This window comes from Sorghum bicolor, chromosome 6, assembly GCF_000003195.3.
Source record: "Sorghum bicolor cultivar BTx623 chromosome 6, Sorghum_bicolor_NCBIv3, whole genome shotgun sequence".
In the NCBI taxonomy this organism is placed as follows: Eukaryota; Viridiplantae; Streptophyta; class Magnoliopsida; order Poales; family Poaceae; genus Sorghum; species Sorghum bicolor.
In genome coordinates, this window is record NC_012875.2 from 49,819,571 (window position 1) to 49,837,624 (window position 18,054).

Sequence of the window (18,054 nt, forward strand, 5' to 3'; positions counted from 1 at the left end):
TCATTTCAATCACCAAAACCACTAAGGATATGCCATAGGGGCATGCTCGCTAAATTATTATTGTCTAAACTTTAGTCTACCAAACTTTATGTCTTTTGTGATGGTGCATGATGAATATATGATGCTATGGAGTTGTCAAGTTTAAACTTAATTACTTGTTCTATTATTGCTCACTATTTGACCTGGGGCCATCTACATGTTTATATTCCTATCTTCTGCCATGCTTTTGCAAAATCACTAACTGGTACATATTATAACTATAGTTGCCTATAGTTAAACCTAACTAGTATTTTGCATACTTGGATATTTAAATCATGACAACAATTGTTCACAATTACATCATAGGACTCATTATCTTCTCACCATCTGACAAACAGTTAATATTTAATCATGTTGTCATTCGGTCCACTGAAACCTACAAAGGAGTTTGGATGCATGGGCTGCAGAATGTCTATGATTTCAGGTTGTCTAGCAGCACACGTGGACGGTTCCAGCAATCATTAAGGAAGCTTCATCTATCTCCAACAACCTATTGACCACTACCTTAGAGTTTGGTATGTGCTCTGAGTACAGCTTGGGAGTTCATCAAGGTTTATGGATGTATTATGTTGAAAGAAAGATGATATATATCTACTAGGCAGAGCACAACATAATGAAACTCCCATATCACAATTTTCTCAACAAACTACATATGATACACAAATAAGAAAGTACTACACCAAATAGAACAACAGGTCACCAAGGTGGCGTAGCTAATAGCACTAATTTTGATATAGTTAGCACTTCTTTGCACAATGTGCTTAGGCCAAAGTGATTGTGTTGCTTGTAAGGTGTTTGCCATCGCATGCCCCAAAGACCATATAGTACATCAAGACCCTTTTATTCAGAGCTTTTGTTGTGTCTTCTCCACCAGCTTTAACCAAAAGCCCTATCAAATATGTATACACGAGAATGTTTTGTGAAGCCAAAACCAAACCAAAACAGTGAAACTAGAGCATGTACTTTTTTAGTTTTATCTTTTTTTTTGAAGCCCAAGCCCTACCGAAGAGGGTCTAATTATCTGTAATTTTTATGTAACCCTACCCTGGAACCATATCTTTTCAGACAACATGTGAGACTCTTTTTTAAGAAACCCAAGCCCCACCAAAGAGGGTCTAATTATCTCTAATTTCTATGTAACCCTACCCCAGAACCATATCCTTCGAACAACATGTTATACTAATTGAAACCCACCTCTTCAACATTTTGAGTCTCTATAAGCCCAACAATGTCAATGAGCAAAGCGTGCTTTTGAGCTAAAAGTTCACTGACGACTCAAATCCGCCACCTATTTGCACCCCAAAAGGCTCAGCTATTCATGTTGATACATTTTCCTCTTGTGTGACTCTTTTTTTATAGAACTTTTGTGAGACTGATGCGTGGACCCGTGGAGGCAGCAAGCAGATTTTTTTTTTTCTTGAGCAACCTCTTTCGCAAACTAACCAGGCAATTACGGTGGCTGCAGCCTGCAGGGATGCAGAGGAAGCCGAGCTCTTCCTGATTACCGGCCGGCCCAGTATTCGCGGGCGGCAAAGCTACCCACACATGTCCACGGGCCACAGCCGGATCATCCTGGGCCAGACCAATGCAGCCTGCAGCACAGGACACAAAAACCTCATCGTTTCAGAGGCAAACAGGCAGGTTGGGCGGTTGGGCCTGTCCCCGAAACCCAGCCAAACCCCAGTCCCCACTCCTCGGAGCCTCACCATGCCGACCGCCGCAGCCAGCTCCTTGCTCGGCCTCAACCCCCCGCATCCCAGCTGCTCCGGCGTCCGCTTCCTTCCCCTCACCGCCGCCGCCGCCGCCTACCCCTTCCGGTCCAGATCCTCGTCTTTCGCTCCGCCGTTCCGCAGTCGCAGAGCCAGCGCCTCCGCCGCTGCCATCCATGCCTCCGCGCTCGCTCCTGCTTCCTCGTTCCCCACCTCTCCGACTCCGCCCCCGCGCGCTCCGGCTCCGCCGGAGCCTCCCTCCACCGTGGTCCACGCGGGCCGCAGCAAGAAGAAGAAGAACCCCCAGGGCGGCAGTGGCGGCGGCGGCGGAGGCCGCATCGAGGGAAGCGGGGACGTGCGGCGCGAGGCCAAGGCCAAGGCGCGCATCCGCAGCCGGCGCATGGGCGAGAACGCCTTCTACCGCCGCAAGCGCCGCGCCGCCGCGGCCACGGGCCAGGCCGACGCCTTCACGGACGCGGAGCTGGAGATGATCGGGATGGGGTACGACCGCGCCGTCCGGTTCATGGACGGGCCCGACGACCCGCGGCTCCAGCACCCGCACGACTGGTACAAGTACGGCCGCTACGGGCCCTACCACTGGCGCGGCATCGTCGTCGGCCCGCCCATCCGCGGCCGCTTCTCCGACGACCGCGTCTCGCTCATGGAGGAGGTCCACGACCACGAGGAGTGGGACCGCGTCGAGCAGTTCGACATGTGCAACCAGTTCACGCACCGCCTCAACGAGCTCGGCGACGCCGTCGGGTTCCGCTACTACTGGGTCTTCGTGCGCCACCCCAAGTGGCGCCCCGACGAGAAGCCCTGGGACCAGTGGACGCTCTCGGCCGAGGTCGCCGTCCAGGCCAGCAAAGACGAGCGGCTCGACAAGTGGAGCCTCATGGGCAGGTTCGGCAACCCGACGCGAGAGCTTATCACGCGGTGCGCGGCATGGACGCGCCCGGACATCATATACGTCAGGCGGCCTCTGTACCAGTCGCGGTTTGAACCGCAGGAGGATTTCTTCAGCAAGCTTCGGCCGTTGGTTGATCCAGCCACGGAGAACAACTTCTTGTTCGATCTTGAGCTGGATGGCCAGGTCATTCGGACAACCTACTTTGGTGGCCTCTGTAAGATTGTGAAATCCAACCCAAAGGCTTATGTCGACGATGTTGTGAATGCTTACTCAAGGCTGAATGATGCGGACAAGTCGCGATGCCTGGAATTCCTGCTCACGAACCACCCCATGGATCTCCTCCATCCTTATACCAAGGAGTGGAAGGTGAAGCTAGAGGAGCTAGAATTGGGATGTGATGCGCCTGATGAGAGTGATGATGAGGTTGGTGATGACTATGGAATTGAGGTGGCTGATTGGGTCGACGAAAATGAGGCTGATGATGTTTTGGATGGAGGAGACGATGATTATGAAGATGAGGATGAAACCGATACCCAGGAGGATATGGAACCAGATGGAGTTGAAAATATTGTGGATAGCGAGGAATACTGGGACGAGCAGTGGAAGGAGGCTATGAGAAGTTCTGATAAAATGGAGAAGCTAGTCAAGACAAGCATTGAGGCATCAAATGAGTACAGTAAGCAGCAGATGGATCTCGAGAAAGAGATGGAGTGGAAAATGGCCAGAGCAAATGCAACGATTATGGAGCAGGAACAAGCTGAGGAAGATGAGGAGGAGCAGGAGAGGGCGAGTAGCAGGAGTGCAGCGGATGGAAGTCAGAGCAATGCAAACACAGGGCTCTTCTTGAGGGCGGCTGTCCGCCCATTCACTTATAGGAACCTTGTCAAGGAAATTGTTTTGATGAGACACCACATTATTGATGGAGAGATAGTTTAGTATGAATATGACACCAATGCTGTGTTCAGTTTTTCAGAGTAGCCATTTGCCCCTTTCAATGGAGAAATGCAGAGCTTGCCTTTAGAAGGTCTAAGAAGCCCCTAAAGCTCCTTGGTTATGTACAATATTAGGTATTTTTTTCCTTGAATACGCATGAGAACTACGGATAATGGCATTAAAAAGGACAATACTAGGTCTTGTTGGGTACATTCATTCCCCATGTGGATTGTAGAGGAATGGAGGGGATTGAAGGGTTTAGCTTATTTTCCCTCAATCCCCTCTAATCCAAAAGGGTAATGATTTATCCAAACTAACCCTTGTGGATATTGTGCTATTGTTGATAACTTTTGAAGTTCTGTTCTCGGGGAAAAGCCATGGCTTTTGCTGATTTGTTGTGAAAGAAAACACTGCTGAATGGCTGAATGATTCGACAGATAAGCTCAAGCGAACAAGGCAGTCTATATCATAAAGCTTAATGACCCAATCAGAATATATATTTCTGATGTGTTCTTCACTTCTTTTTAAATGGACTTGCTTTCCCTTCGTTCTGACTCCGGCTTCATTTTCATTTGTCTGGCTATGACAGCAGTCACTACTTGATATATAATGAAATCGGTAATCTTCATGAGTGCAGTTGCAAGCCACTTTCTCCTACCATGATAACGCCTGAAACAAGAGGACGCCTCGACCAAGTGCGGCCTGACAAAGGCAAAAAAAATGTCCGGCTAAAACCAAAGGCCTACAACGATCTGGGCATCAATGTGATGCCCGGTAAAAGAAGCCGACTGCATTGCCTACCCATTAGAATGATTCTGTGGCTCCATCAAAGAGAACAACGATAGTGGTTCAGTACCTCATTGAGCTTCTAGCTCAACGATCATATGTCTGAGCCCATCAGGAATTTGTTCCTCATCTGTCATCTCATTCCAATAACTGACATCTTCCCTTGAGGCTAAAATATGAAGTTTTTGCTGAGTTACCTAATGTCCTAATGGGTTCCTTGAACATTCATTAGAGTGCCTAGTGAAAGAATATCTCTAGCAAGCATAGTGCCGAAGGAATTGTCATTATATTTTCCTTTCTCAAAAGCTAGTAAAAAAGCAGTGACAAGAACTGCATGCCGACAAATTAACATGATTTCAGCTTCCCCTGAAAATTCCCTGTGAGAGCCTTCAAGAATCCGCAGCCCCCCACTTTACATCCAAAAGGAGCTGTACTGTACAGAGCAGAGACCAAACTATTATCCCATCCTTGATCAAAAGGGCCGTGATATATAAATATAATATATATAATTCTATCTAGCAAAATTTTCAAAAAGGTTAATGATTAGCAGACAGGATTAGAGGCCTACACATGAGATTAGAATAAACAAGGGTTAAGAAGCTTCAGTTGGAATGCTCTTTAGGCAGCAGCATGGATGTGGATGGGAAATAGTTACCTAACGCTTGTACAGAAACCAACATTAAAATCTTTGATTTTTTTTTATTTAGGTTTGATATTACACCAACTGGCAAAGGCATTACTGTCACACCCTCTATTGACTACTAGAAGAAGCAATGTTAGGAGAGTCGCTCAACTATTGTTCCACAACAACGGAAACTGCTTTGGATCATCTGAAAACACCATTCCACTTCCAAATCATGCTGCCATTTCTTGAGGGACTGAAGACCGATAATTCACCAGCTAATGAAATTCTTCCTGCTCTACGCCCAAGCCGATCATTCCACTGACCTCAGCTTCCGAAGCATTCTCTTCTAGTACTATTAGTGATACCAAACTTCAATGATACTTTGAGACTGAAGAATCCTGAGAGGCATAATCATACATGCTTTGCCACCTTGTTTAGAAGGCCAATTGATTTGCTTCTACCTTCTAGCTTTCTTGTCATGGACAATGGGCAGCGACTGAAACTCTGAAAGCCCTCAGCGTTATCATTTTGTGCTTCTACTACAGTTTGCTACAGCCTACAGCACGAGATCATTAGCATTATTTTAGGGGAAAAGATTTTCAGATTGAAACCCAGTTCGCCGAACATCCACTATATCCATGGGCACTGACCCAAGAGTTATATATACGTCTAATATATACTCCAGCACTGCAGTATTGCACGCATAGCAATGATGCCCGAAAGTTCCGAAACATCGTATGCATGACACCCTCATCCTGCTGCCTTTTCTGTTTTTTTTTTCTATTGCACAAGTGGCAGCCCAACACCTCATGTTCTCTTCGCCTTTTTACTCGATTTGATTTACAATAAAAAACACTTGGATCATTGCATGGAAACGCTAAGCATCTCCTCTTTGCAGCAGTGTTTCTTGGTGGCGGCAATATAAAATCCGGCACCGAAAAGTGTTTGTGTGCTCAAACATCTCAAATTCTAGGACAGTTATTATGCCGCCAATTTTTCTACTGTAAAGGCTACCAGGTCCCCATTTTGATTCCATCTTCGTTGTGTGCACCTAAAGCATACTTGAAGCTCATGATCTACTCCACTCCTCTTCCTCTCCCTCCCCTAAAAGCTAGTACTAATATGCTTGATTATTTGGTACTTAATAGTTTCTTACTCAGTGCCTTTCTCAGTGACACCTGTGTTGTTTCGGTTTTTTACAGCTAAAAGTTGGCTCTGGTGGTTGGGGCTATCCTAGTGATTCGATCAAGGATCTGGTTCTCCTACTAAGACATTCTCTGCGGCTGCAGGTTGTGCATCAGAATTCAGAAAGACAGAAGGGGCTGCCCCTGCACAGCTACCAAGAGTGACATCCACTCATCCAGTATAAATCTCTGACCCCTTGCCTTTGCTGAGTTGCTTCTAAGCTTGGCTTCTGCCCTGCCGTAGCCAACTAGCCATGGAGCCAGAAAGAGGCCTGATTGCATACGAAGAGCCGGCTCCAGAGTCGACGGACCTGCTCTCGAGCGCGTGGTGCAGCTCGGCTATCCAAGTTGTTCACTCAGGACCCAAGGAGTGCTCGATGGCGCTGGTGGAGCACCCGGTCATGGCGCTCGGTAATGACAGGAATGACATGTTGGCAGTAAGTATAGATTCAGTACCGTAGCAAATAGTATGTCGTGTTGTGCTTGAGATGAAATTTGAGACGCGTGCCAATCTATTTCTATCCTGATGATTTGCAGAAGAGTGATCGTAGTTTGGTGGTTGACAACAGCAGTTTCAGCACGACCCAGCAGTGGAAATATGATGATCTGAAGGTACACAATTTGGGTGATGGGATGTTCATGCGCAAACTCATTTTTTAGCCTTGAGTCAAGTTTTTACCTTACTAGCGTTCTTCGTTTTTCAGTCATGGATATGGCTGCAGAAGGCAATTCATCCCGAACTGGACTATGATCTCTGCCTCAAGAAGAAATGGGTGAGTGAAAGGAGGTGTATTGTTAATGGCTCAGAGTCAGGGAAATTAAATACATGCATGATTCCCTGAAAAACGTGTTGCGAATTTTTCGAATTGCATAGAGATGATTTACATGCTTTCATCTAAACCATTCAGATAATCTTGAGTTATTCAAGAATTTATGTGATCGTGGAACTTGTTCTTCCATTTATTTTGGTCTGTCACTCTTTTTGATGATTATCATATTGGGGAAGATAACGATTTGAGTTGCTTGCTGTGATCAGTTGAACTGTATGCCCGTATCTCGTTTCCAATCTCCTCTTTTGAATGATTCCAAAAAAAAAAATCTCCTCTTTTGAAATCCTTGTTAAGAAACATTAAACAGGGGGATATGCTTGAATTGGGATCAAGGAAATCGTGAGATATTTTTATTGCCATATATATATATATATTGTGATGGCTTGGCGAGGTCAGGTCTTAAAAATTTTCTGAACTTGGCGTGCAGCTCCCGCGCAAGATGGCGCCGTGGAATGGGATCTCGCTCAAGAAGTGGGTCAAGGAGCGGAAGCAGAAGCGCAAGGAGGAGGCGCGCCTGCAGCGGGCCGAGGTCCACGCCGCCGTGTCCGTGGCCGGCGTCGCGGCCGCGCTCGCCGCCATCGCCGCGGAGAACGCCGCGCCGCCCCGCGCGCCCGGGATGAGGGAGACGGCGGTGGCGTCCGCGGCCGCGCTCGTCGCGGCGCAGTGCGCCAAGGTGGCCGAGGCCGCGGGTGCCTCGCGCGACCAGGTCGCCGCGGCCGTCGACGCCGCCAGGGCCTCCACGGACGCCGGCAGCGTCATCACGCTCACCGCGGCCGCCGCCACATGTATGTCTCGTTCACAGTTCGTCTGGCATACATATCCCCTGACACCGAAGAACTTATTTGGCTGTCTGGCATGTCACAGCGCTGCGTGGCGCTGCGACGCTGAGAGGACGGCGCAGCACCAGCGGCGGCGGGCACGGGCAGAACGAGAGGGTGGAGCACTCGGGGTCGGCGCTGTCGCAGGACGACCTCGACTTCGACTTCAACCACGCGAGGTCCCGGGCGGCGCTGGCCAAGGGCGACGAGATGTTGGTCGCGATGCCGGACGGTGAGTGCCTGCCGGCTGCCGCGTTGCTGCACGTCGTCGCTTTGCATGCGAAAGCTGAACGGGTTGTCTTGGCACGTCGCGTCGCGTCGCGTCGCAGGGAAGTGGAAGCTCCACACGGTGTCGGCGGCGTCGAACAAGCGCGGCGAGATCGTGCTGCGGATCAAGAAGACGAACCTCGTCATGGCCTTCTCCCACGCAAAAGAAAGTAAGGAACCGGCGCGATCGACCTTCCCTGTCTCCTCTTGTCTTCTTCCTCGGACAGACTGGACTGACCCAGCAGCCACCTGGCCACGCACCCGCGCGCAGGCGTGATCCGCGACGTGCGGCCGTGCGCCCCGGAGAAGCCGAGCCACGACGAGGGCGCGACGTACCCGGTGGAGGTCACCACGAACAAGGGCAAGGTGGAGCTCCGCGCGGACGACTACGGCGTGTACAAGCGGTGGGTCGCGACGCTGAGCCACATGCTCGTCATGTCCACCGCCGTCTCCGTCTCCGTCTCCACCAGGCACGAGCCGCCGCGGCCGGCGCGCCGGGACTGAGACTGACCGACCACCGGTGCGGCACCTCGCTGGAAGCAGCGGCGCCGGCGCGGCCCCACCCAATACGACGTGAACGACGTCGCGTCCATGATCGATCCGTGTCGATCGCATGTGTATTAGTGATTGCCCATGAACTATATGTACCAGTATCAGCACTGCAAAGCTGCAACCAAAGATTCGATCAAAGACTATCACAGTTTGACTACATTTCTTCGTGTTCGCATCGTTTTCCTCACCTCTTTTCTAGATGCATGGTACTATTTTCGTGAAAGAAGATAGCGGTGTATCACAAGATCGATGACGACGGGGCAAGGAGACATCTCGATCAATCCATGGTCCTGCGCGTGGCAGAAATGAGCAGGTGAGTACTAGATGCCAATGGCGGCGATGCTTTTGAGCCTTCATGCATCATGCGCTGTCAAATATGGCTATATTGGGTCGGTTTTGGCCCACAAAAGAGCTAGTAACATGAATAGTTGCCACATCCAGCCATCCAGGAGCAGGCCAAGCTCGAACACAGCCGTACTGATGACCGATCTTTTAAAATACTTTCCCATTCTTCTTGGCAAAATTAATTGCCCCAATAAACTAATTGGCGGGATTTCTCTCATCGCCAATTCAATAGGTGAAATTTCCCCTTCACTTGCAGCTTATTTGAAAAAAAAACCCATAACTTTTCAACACGAACTCTTAAGTTCATAAAGTTTTAAATTTTTAGACCATATTGGTCCCAAAAAAACCAGTACAATGTTCTAATCAACACATACATATATGAAGATTGGATTAGTTATTTTGGTATCGAGATGGCTTCAAACAAAAAAGGTCATTAAGTATTAAGTTGCAGACCTCATCAAGAATGTAGTTTTATTATAAATTATATATTTTATATATTTATATGATGCCATATGAAAATTTAAACATATTTTGGACATATGTTAATGTCGCTCCGCCGTAACATAAGCCTAAAAATCATAACTTTTTTCTATGTCATCTTATGAAAATTATAGTGCCAGTTAAAAAAAAACCTACTCGATGGTATCTATAACTTTATAACTTTTTTGTTGGAAGCCCCAGCTTCAAACAAAAATAAACAATGAGTTGCAAAGTTATAGACCTCATCAAACACTATAGTTTTTATATAATCTCAATCCGGGCTCATCTGGAATTGTTATAATGTTTTTAAAAGATGCACGGTGTAAAAAAAGAGAGAAATCTCATCACTTCAGTTAGCAGAAAGGGTAATTTCGCCAACTAAATTGGCCAAATTTAAATGCCGCTGTTTCAATTGGCTATACATAGGAGTATGCTTCTTTTAAAATAAACGAATTAAATATACATATAAAATCGATCATGAGCTTTACGAGTAGCCAAGTACGGTTAATCGGTTATCAAGCCCAACACCTTAAATGTTGAAAACTTCCTCAAAACTCAAAAGCATATTAAACGTTTTTCAAAAGGAAAAGTCTATTTTCCTCCTCCAACTTTCACGAAAGTACAATTTTTCTTCCTCAACTTCAAAATTGAGTAAATCACCTCCCTCAACTTTTAAAACCGTGCATTTTACCTTCCTAGACCTGGAGTGGTTTCGAAGACAGTTTTGCTACAGTGAATGAAGGTTTTGCTACGATAACAGTGATTTTGCCTTTTTCTTTTAGAATTATTTTGGCTCAATCTTTATAAATCATAGAAAAAAAAATCAAAAAATAAAATAATCATCCAACAAAATTGGATTTTTACTGTAGCAAAACCGCCTAATGAGATAAAATGCACGGTTTGAGATAGATGGTTTGTCCAATTTTCAAGTTGAGAAGGAGAAACGAACTCCATGAAAGTTCGAGGAGGAAAAGTAGACCTTTTCCTTTTCAAAAACTTCAAAACGTCACACAAGTGTAGATGCAATATCACTATATCACAAATTATCTTTTGGATTTCTTGGTATACATTCAAGAAAAAAAACAAGTTTTCAAATGGGTATACTTTCAAAAGAAATCAATTCGCTTGAGTTCTTAGATCAGTAGATTTGGATAGTCTCAAGCTCATAAAGGAAGAGTATCGCTGAAATTTGGCCGCTACTGCTTACGCTGATTCGTTGTAGAAGAAAACTATTTTTCGCTGAAATACTATTTAAGTAGTGCTGAAAAACAGGATACAAGTTTTTGAATGGGTATACTTTCAAAAAAAAAACACTTTTCAACATTTGGAGTGTTTGCCCACCAGTCCACAGGCCAGGATGGTAGATAACTAGATGAGTATATGACTGCTATAGAGCGCAGCTAGTTATCACCATCCCTGTCCGCAGTTTCACCCCCCCCCCCCCCCCCCCCCGATTCAAGGCATGGCTGTACTCAGCAATACTACGTCCTCTACAACAACATAGTTACGAAAACAATAAGTGCCATCATTCCGCACAAACCATCCATTGCACATCGTCGCAACAAAACAGAATCGGCAAGGCCGATCCTCATGACCGAAATTCAAGAGGCCATGTCCTAACTTTGCAACCTCACAAAACAAAAGTTGGGTTCTTTAATTTTTTTCCCCTTCCTTCCTGATTTCAAGTCATTGGATAAGAATTTATTATGACACAAACCTAAGGTAACTCGCAGGTGTTACAGACAAGAGATCCACAAATCATAAACCAAGTTGCACGTATGGAGAAAAGGGTGCAATGCCAATTTATAACATCCTTCCATAGGAATTAACATGTAGCAGCCCTGCCATGCTTAGTGATGAGCATGTGCTTCCTCCTTTTTAGGTTTTGTTGCCTGAAAGAGAAAGTGCAACATCAGAAAATTGAATTGAACAATTCAATAAACATGAACTTTCACAACCACAATGTGGCATGCAAGCTTATCTCTAACAAGGCCCAAAGTTAAAACAACACCAAAACAGGCTCACTAAATAATATAGGTTTTATAAGCTCGCATTGGAAAGTCAACAGTAGCAGCATCTACTTGATAACAAATTCAATCAAATCCTCAGCTAGTAAAGATCGCAGCGCTAAATTTAAAGGTAAGAGCAACCAACACAAAGCTATCAGTGAACCGTGGGGTGGAAGGGTAGTCAACCAACGAAGTAAGCTTTTAACAGGTGACCATAAACATCACCCAGATTATCCTTCTACTTCGCATGACAGTTTCATATATCAAAAGACTATTATGACCAAACAAAATATACCATCATCATTTATCATTTAGAATGACTTGCTTTTATAAATTCGATATTTATATAACCCAAAATTCCATAAGATATAAGAATTCAGTTACCAGAGTTTTCACCAATCACAACAAAAGAGGAAGCTATAACTTATATTTAAGACCATTCATTCAGTGTGCCTACTGTTTCAAGGGATACCAGGTGAATGCAGCAAAATTTGAACCCACGACTAGGAGACGATATGTACTCATCAGAAAATAATGACTTTCTTACAATATCAACACGAGAAACAGCATTATACCTAAACAGTGGATTTAAATTGATGCATGTTGTAGGTGAAACTACAATCTAAGATACCTCAGTAGAATAGAGTTCGATGCATATTACTCCGAAAGGGAGTGTGTATTCATAATAAACAATAACAGTACTCAGTACATCAAGCTCACAGAAAACACAGGCATTAGTTAAGAACCTCAAGTTAATTAGTTATATCCATATTAGTTAAAAACCACATCAGTTAACAACATTGAAATGTAACAAGTGCGAATCTATTTGATAAATTCCAAACATGCTTTTGGGGAACTTCCAGAATGTGACAACTCATGAGCAAATATATAGAAATACAACTCATCTTCTGGGTGCACAGGAAACAAACCAGGTTAAAATAATTTGTCGCAGTCATAAACTAACAAACAGCTATACAACAGCCTTATTATAACTGATTCATGGAACTAAGCTATTCTAAAAAAACTATTTCCACGATGCCAAGCATCAGCTTGTTGTTAATTTGAACTGAACGATTAATAACACCATAAGATACCCTTCGGTCTATGACTATCCAGACAAATGCTCGGAACAGTTCCAGTAAGGGCATCAACATAGGTAAATGTTAATTTCACCCAGAATCACAGCTCGGCATTCCATCAAATCCTCACATCATATATCCTTCGCCGATTCGTGAACCATGCTAAAGCGTTGCGGAAATCAAACCATCTATAACCCCTCCGATACCAGATCGAGCCAATAAACAAGCCTAAGGTTGAGCCAATTCACAAGACTAAGATTGAGCCAATTCACAAGAATAGACTTACCTTGAGGATTGAGAGCTTGATGCTCCCGTAGACGACACCGACGCTGAAGGCAGACGCCCTGGCCACCTGCAGAGACAACACGAGGATGCGCGATGAGGGATTCAGATCCGATCCGGAAGCAACCAGGGCAGAATCTTCGGGGGAGAACAGGGACTTACAAGGGCGAGGGTGCTGACGCCGGAGTAGGGGCCCGGAGTGAAAGGCATGGCGACGGCGGCGCGGGGCAGCTGGATCTGAGTCGGCGAGGGTTTGGAGGAGTTGGGAGAGGCGAGGGCTTGCGTCGTCTTTGTCGCAGGGGAGAAGAGGAGGTTGTGGCGGGCTGGGCCTTATATGGGCCATTGACGAGAACGCGGGGTCGGGGAGTTCTGCGCCCGTGGGAGTTGTGCTGGTATGCGGGAGCGGGACCCACGTGTCATTGAGGGAGGTCAAGGCAGAAACATCCACCCGAAGCAACCTTCACCTTTTTTTTTCTTGAAATTTTGCCGGATTTTCTTTTCTTGCACTTCTCTGGTACATATAGATAGGTGAAGTGCGTCAATGCACGCAGTAGACATGCTTACTGCCATTTATTTTGAATTTAATTTTTGTGCTTATTTCTCCAAATAAATATATGTTCTTGAAATATATTTCATGAAGAATTTAATAAAGAAACTAATTTATGTTGTAGATGTTGTGTACTCCCTCCGTACACAAAAGAATACAATTATGGCATCCGAGCTAAGTTTAACCAGGTTTATAATAAATAAATAAATAATATTACCAATTATGTATTCAAATAAATTTATTATAAAAATACATTCTATAAGTAATCTAATGTTATTTATTTTGCATCATGAATGTTCATACATTTTTAATATAAATTTAGTCAAAGTCTGTATTATTTGACTCCACGAAATCAGATTGTTTTTTTATGGACAGAGAAAATATTTTCTAGAATATTAGTAAGTGGTAACCAAATCGAGCCTCTTTGTCAGGCGATATGTATTATAACTTGTACAGTATCGAAAATGAAACCAAACGGTGTTTTGCAAGGCTCGGTTTTTGTTTAAAACCTTGGTTGCATGGCGTCCTATACTTCCTTTCGGCGCTCAAGGAGGAATAATGATAGTTGAAACACTGCCACCGTCATGTAATTTATCAATTAATTCCATTCGGTAGAACGAAAAAAAATGTCTCGGCCTCCCGAAGGACTGCGGCCGGAGCTCGCCGTCCATGGCTCCGCCCTCTCGCTCGCCATGGTGGCATCGCCGCTTGCCGGACCGCGCAGCGAAGGAAGGTCAGAGCCTGGGCGAACAACCACAGGCCCCTCCCTAGAAAGATCATCTCTTGTCCTCCTCGACGACGATGGGGTTGGACAGGGAGATGTCACGACCAGTTGTCTATGGAGCATAGACACGCAGCGGCGAGGTGGTGGTGCTATTGCAGAGTGCGCAGCGTCATCGGCCACGATCATGAAACAGATAAGTCCCAGTTAAGTGAACTCCACAACAATATAAATGAAACTACATTATTTTCCAATGCGAACACCTCCCCAACACAGATCAAATTGCTTTATTTTCCCTAATATTAGTAGCATGATGATGTATTAAAGCGGGGTCTATATGTATAGGCATATAAATCGATCTTGGTTGGAAGCTTTCCACCGAGCACTGCTGGTCTCGCTGAGTTGCTTACACAGTGAAGTCCAGCAGGCGGAGGTTGAGACAGCCGACCATCTTCTGCTCTTCTGTGTGTTTGCTAGGGAGAGGGAGGTGTGGGATTGGCTGCTGAGACGCTCCCATATCTGGCTAGACCCGCCCACAGGTGCCTCCCCCTTCGTCGACTGGTGGCTGTCTTCGCGGAAGAGGCTGCCCAAGGAACTGCGACGTGGGTTCGATTCCTTAGCCCTCCTGGTTGCCTGGTCCCTTTGGAAGGAGCGTAATCGCCGGGTCTTCGACACCGCCGCCTCCTCCGTCAACGACGTAGTCACGGGGGTGATCGCTGAGGGCGTTTTGTGGGTGGCTGCGAGTTTCAAGCCTCTGCAGGCCTTTGTCGCTCCGGCTGCTAGCGAGTAGTCACCCTAGTTTCTGTGTCGAGGATCTCTTGCCCTCATTGCGTCTCCTGTTCTGAGCTGGGCCTGCCCCCGGCTTCTCGCCGGCGGGTCCCTTGTTGGTCTCTTATTCCTATTTTCTTTTCCAAACTGTTGTGTGTTTTGAACCTTGTTTCCTCTTTAATGAAATACACGTGAAGTCGTGTTCTAGAAAAAAAAAGAAGGTAAGACACAGCGGCAATTCTTTGCATCACCTAAGCCTTTTGTCATTGTTAAATGTTTTCAAAGATTAAGCATCGACGCTGCAGGAGTTTAGGTTCCACAGAAAATTGTCCGACACCAACATCCACCTGAGAAGTCTGCTTGTTCTTTCTCATGAAAAACAAGTTAACTTGACACAAGTTAATTTTGATTTTGATGGCTCCAGTATCCACTTCATGTTGCCTTGAATGAGTTCTTTTGGTCATGTTTTTCTAATTCCCCAAGGAAAATGGTATTCTGAATGGGTGGATGGATCCGTACGGTTGATGGTTATGTTAAATTTATGGATTTGTATATGCAAGGGAGGCTCTGCTATGCCAGGCATGCACATTGTTGATTCACCGGTATGCAAAGGATGAAAGAAAGGAGGGGAACATGAAAGATGCAATATTGATACAAGGACATCTTCTCATGGTTAGTGATGATATCAGGTTATACGTATAATGGTTAACCTAGAGAAGTTTTGAGGATTTTTCCCGCCTGAGTCGTCATAAAGGTAATAATAAGGCGACCTAAATAGGCTTGTTGCTTTTATTCCGATGTCTGCAGGATCCGAGCTGGGCAAAAATCATGAATGTGCATGAACATAATATGGAGATGACTGTTGTTTTGTTTGAGTCTATGTCGGTTCATGATGCGTTTTCATGTAAGGCCATTGAACTTTTCTTTCGGATGTTTTTCGAGGGCCACTACCCAAATAAATAACGATGTGTTTAAAGTTGTACCATTTATGATTTTCTTGCAGAATATGTAACACATGATTCATTGTATTCATCTTTTGATTTTACTTGTTAGTACTAGATATATGATTTCGATGGAAAATATCACATTCTCGTACCCGTACAACCGCACGGGCACATTTGCTAATCCTAATAAAAAGTTAAACGCCCAATGCAACTCATTTGCTACCTTGAGTCAACTCATAATCGAGGAGAAAGAAAAAACATATCTATATAAAGCTAAACCCCACTAGATGAATTCTCTCTTCATGCAAAGTGTCCACATCATTCTCCACTAAGTGATCCACTAAATATTTTATCTCTTCATACAATATGTCCACATCATTCTCCACTAAGTCCATGTCATTGCATATTAATTATAAAAAATAACCATGTCATCTATATCATGTGAAATACTTTAAATCTTTAATATATTCACATACAAGTGATGTACATACATTGTTTGTTTCATCACCAATTAATTCCTCTATAATATAATCAAATATTAGTTTTTATTTTATTAGCTTAGCAATTTTTTACTAGATCTAATACAATAAAATACATACAAGTCAAATTCATATGTGTATATACATAATAGACTAAATACCGTATAGTAGTGCTATGTATATAATGATTTATTTTTAAGAAAATCCCGCAGCAACGCGCGGGGAATTCACCTAATTATAATTAATAATGAATTATAGCCAAATTGTCAACATGATTTCATTGGAGACCGGAAGGAAAGAGCTAATCTGAATCAATATATGCAGCGTTGTGTACATGTTTGCTCGTTGAAGACTTGGCTATGATTGGGAGTCTATGACAATGCTAAATTTTAACATCATGTAGTGTGTTGAAGATAAATAAATATCCATCACTTCCCTGAAACCCTACCTGTTCTCAATTTTGTCTCTCAAATCAGCCGTCGTCTTTTTTTCATGACCCTTCTCTCTACTTAGGTCGTCCCACCCAAAAACTTTACATCTATTGCATCGAATCTTTAGACACATGCATAGAGTATTAAATATAGATAAAAAACTAATTGCATAATTTAGTTGTAAATCGTGAGACGAATCTTTTAATCCTAATTAGTCAATGATTAGACATAATTGTTACAATACCCACATATGCTAATGTTAGATTAGTTAGGCTTAATAAATTTGTCTCGCAGTTTCCGGACGAGCTATATAATTTGTTTTTTTATCAGTATGGAAATCCTTCCGACATCCTTCCGACACATTCGATGTGACACCCAAAATTTTTATTTTCGCGAACTAACCAAAACTTTAAAATGAAGTTGTTTCCTCTAAAATTGTTCCTCTCCATATCTTCCTTTGCCTCTATGTCGTTGACTTCTTGCGTTGTCCACTATATATGTTGAAAAATCCATGGAAGCCTACCATATAGGATAATGATAAACAGGTAAACACATGGGCCAAAATGGATCGGCAGTTAAGAATGCAGCCCACAAAACGAAACGTCTGATTACACTCGACTACACTCTGCTGTGCAGAATCACGTCTGATTTACGGAGATGGCGAACAATCCGAAGAGTAAGAAATGGAATTAAGGAGGCGTTCGAGACTATTTTATAAACTCTATTTCACAAAGAGCAGCTTCTCGTAAAAACAAAATTGTGAGGTCTCCCCTCTTACGTGCTTTCAAAACTTTACCTTTTTTTTTCTTGAATAAAATAGGTAGTGACTAAAAAAACATGGGGCAGAACGATCTCAAAGGCCCCCTAAGTTTGAACTTGCTCATCAACAATGCCTAGCTGTAAATGTGGTTAAGTTCTCATTCCTGGTTCTGAGCCACATGCCGGCAGTTTGGGCAACATGAATTGTAAACGAGGGCTGGAAGCCTGGAACATGCAGCTAGCTGGCGTCGTCCACGGATAACATTCCTTTCACTGCATTGACATTATCCAATTATATGTCAGTTAAGCATGTGAACACAGGGGAGGATGCATGGCTGTCATGTTTCTCTTTATGTTTTATCTGGACCTAATTAGTCAACACTGATTAAAAGATATATACATATATATAACTACCAATATTCTGCTTAGTTATTTAATGATTGTAGCCTTGTAGGCACGCATACTCAGTATTTCCTCTAAAAAATTCGGTAATGATATGGACCGAGCGTTCGTACGGTCGGACGCACCGTCCCACGCTCCTACTCGTTATTCCATCG

General features: G+C 44.3%; 3 protein-coding genes across 3 annotated transcripts; 2 read left to right on the plus strand and 1 right to left on the minus strand.

The window, feature by feature from the left end:
* LOC8075879 lies at positions 1,693-4,137 on the plus strand. Its single transcript, XM_002446690.2, has one exon. It carries the CDS (start codon positions 1,747-1,749, stop codon positions 3,592-3,594), a length of 1,848 nt encoding a protein of 615 aa, XP_002446735.1. The 5' UTR covers positions 1,693-1,746; the 3' UTR covers positions 3,595-4,137.
* On the plus strand, positions 6,441-8,810 carry LOC8075880 (VAN3-binding protein). The gene is made up of 7 exons (XM_002446691.2): positions 6,441-6,623; positions 6,724-6,798; positions 6,891-6,959; positions 7,444-7,801; positions 7,881-8,066; positions 8,164-8,271; positions 8,373-8,810. Exons 1-7 carry the CDS (start codon positions 6,441-6,443, stop codon positions 8,603-8,605), a joined length of 1,212 nt encoding a protein of 403 aa, XP_002446736.2. The 3' UTR covers positions 8,606-8,810.
* LOC8075881 lies at positions 10,983-13,171 on the minus strand. Its single transcript, XM_002448075.2, has 3 exons — positions 13,011-13,171; positions 12,853-12,918; positions 10,983-11,370 (listed from the first exon to the last, which is right to left on the minus strand). Exons 1-3 carry the CDS (start codon positions 13,056-13,058, stop codon positions 11,329-11,331), a joined length of 156 nt encoding a protein of 51 aa, XP_002448120.1. The 5' UTR covers positions 13,059-13,171; the 3' UTR covers positions 10,983-11,328.

What these genes read in the sequence shown, in the direction of transcription:
- LOC8075880 (XM_002446691.2), top strand. Translation starts at nt 6,441, where the DNA reads ATGGAGCCAGAAAGAGGCCTGATTGCATACGAAGAGCCGGCTCCAGAG. An exon ending in GGAAATATGATGATCTGAAG is followed by an intron (nt 6,799 to 6,890) that starts GTACACAATTTG and finishes TTCGTTTTTCAG; the next exon opens with TCATGGATATGGCTGCAGAA. An exon ending in TCTGCCTCAAGAAGAAATGG is followed by an intron (nt 6,960 to 7,443) that starts GTGAGTGAAAGG and finishes CTTGGCGTGCAG; the next exon opens with CTCCCGCGCAAGATGGCGCC.
- LOC8075879 (XM_002446690.2), top strand. Translation starts at nt 1,747, where the DNA reads ATGCCGACCGCCGCAGCCAGCTCCTTGCTCGGCCTCAACCCCCCGCAT.
- LOC8075881 (XM_002448075.2), bottom strand. Translation starts at nt 13,058, where the DNA reads ATGCCTTTCACTCCGGGCCCCTACTCCGGCGTCAGCACCCTCGCCCTT. An exon ending in GCGTCAGCACCCTCGCCCTT is followed by an intron (nt 12,919 to 13,010) that starts GTAAGTCCCTGT and finishes TTGTCTCTGCAG; the next exon opens with GTGGCCAGGGCGTCTGCCTT. An exon ending in TCAAGCTCTCAATCCTCAAG is followed by an intron (nt 11,371 to 12,852) that starts GTAAGTCTATTC and finishes TTTCTCTTTCAG; the next exon opens with GCAACAAAACCTAAAAAGGA.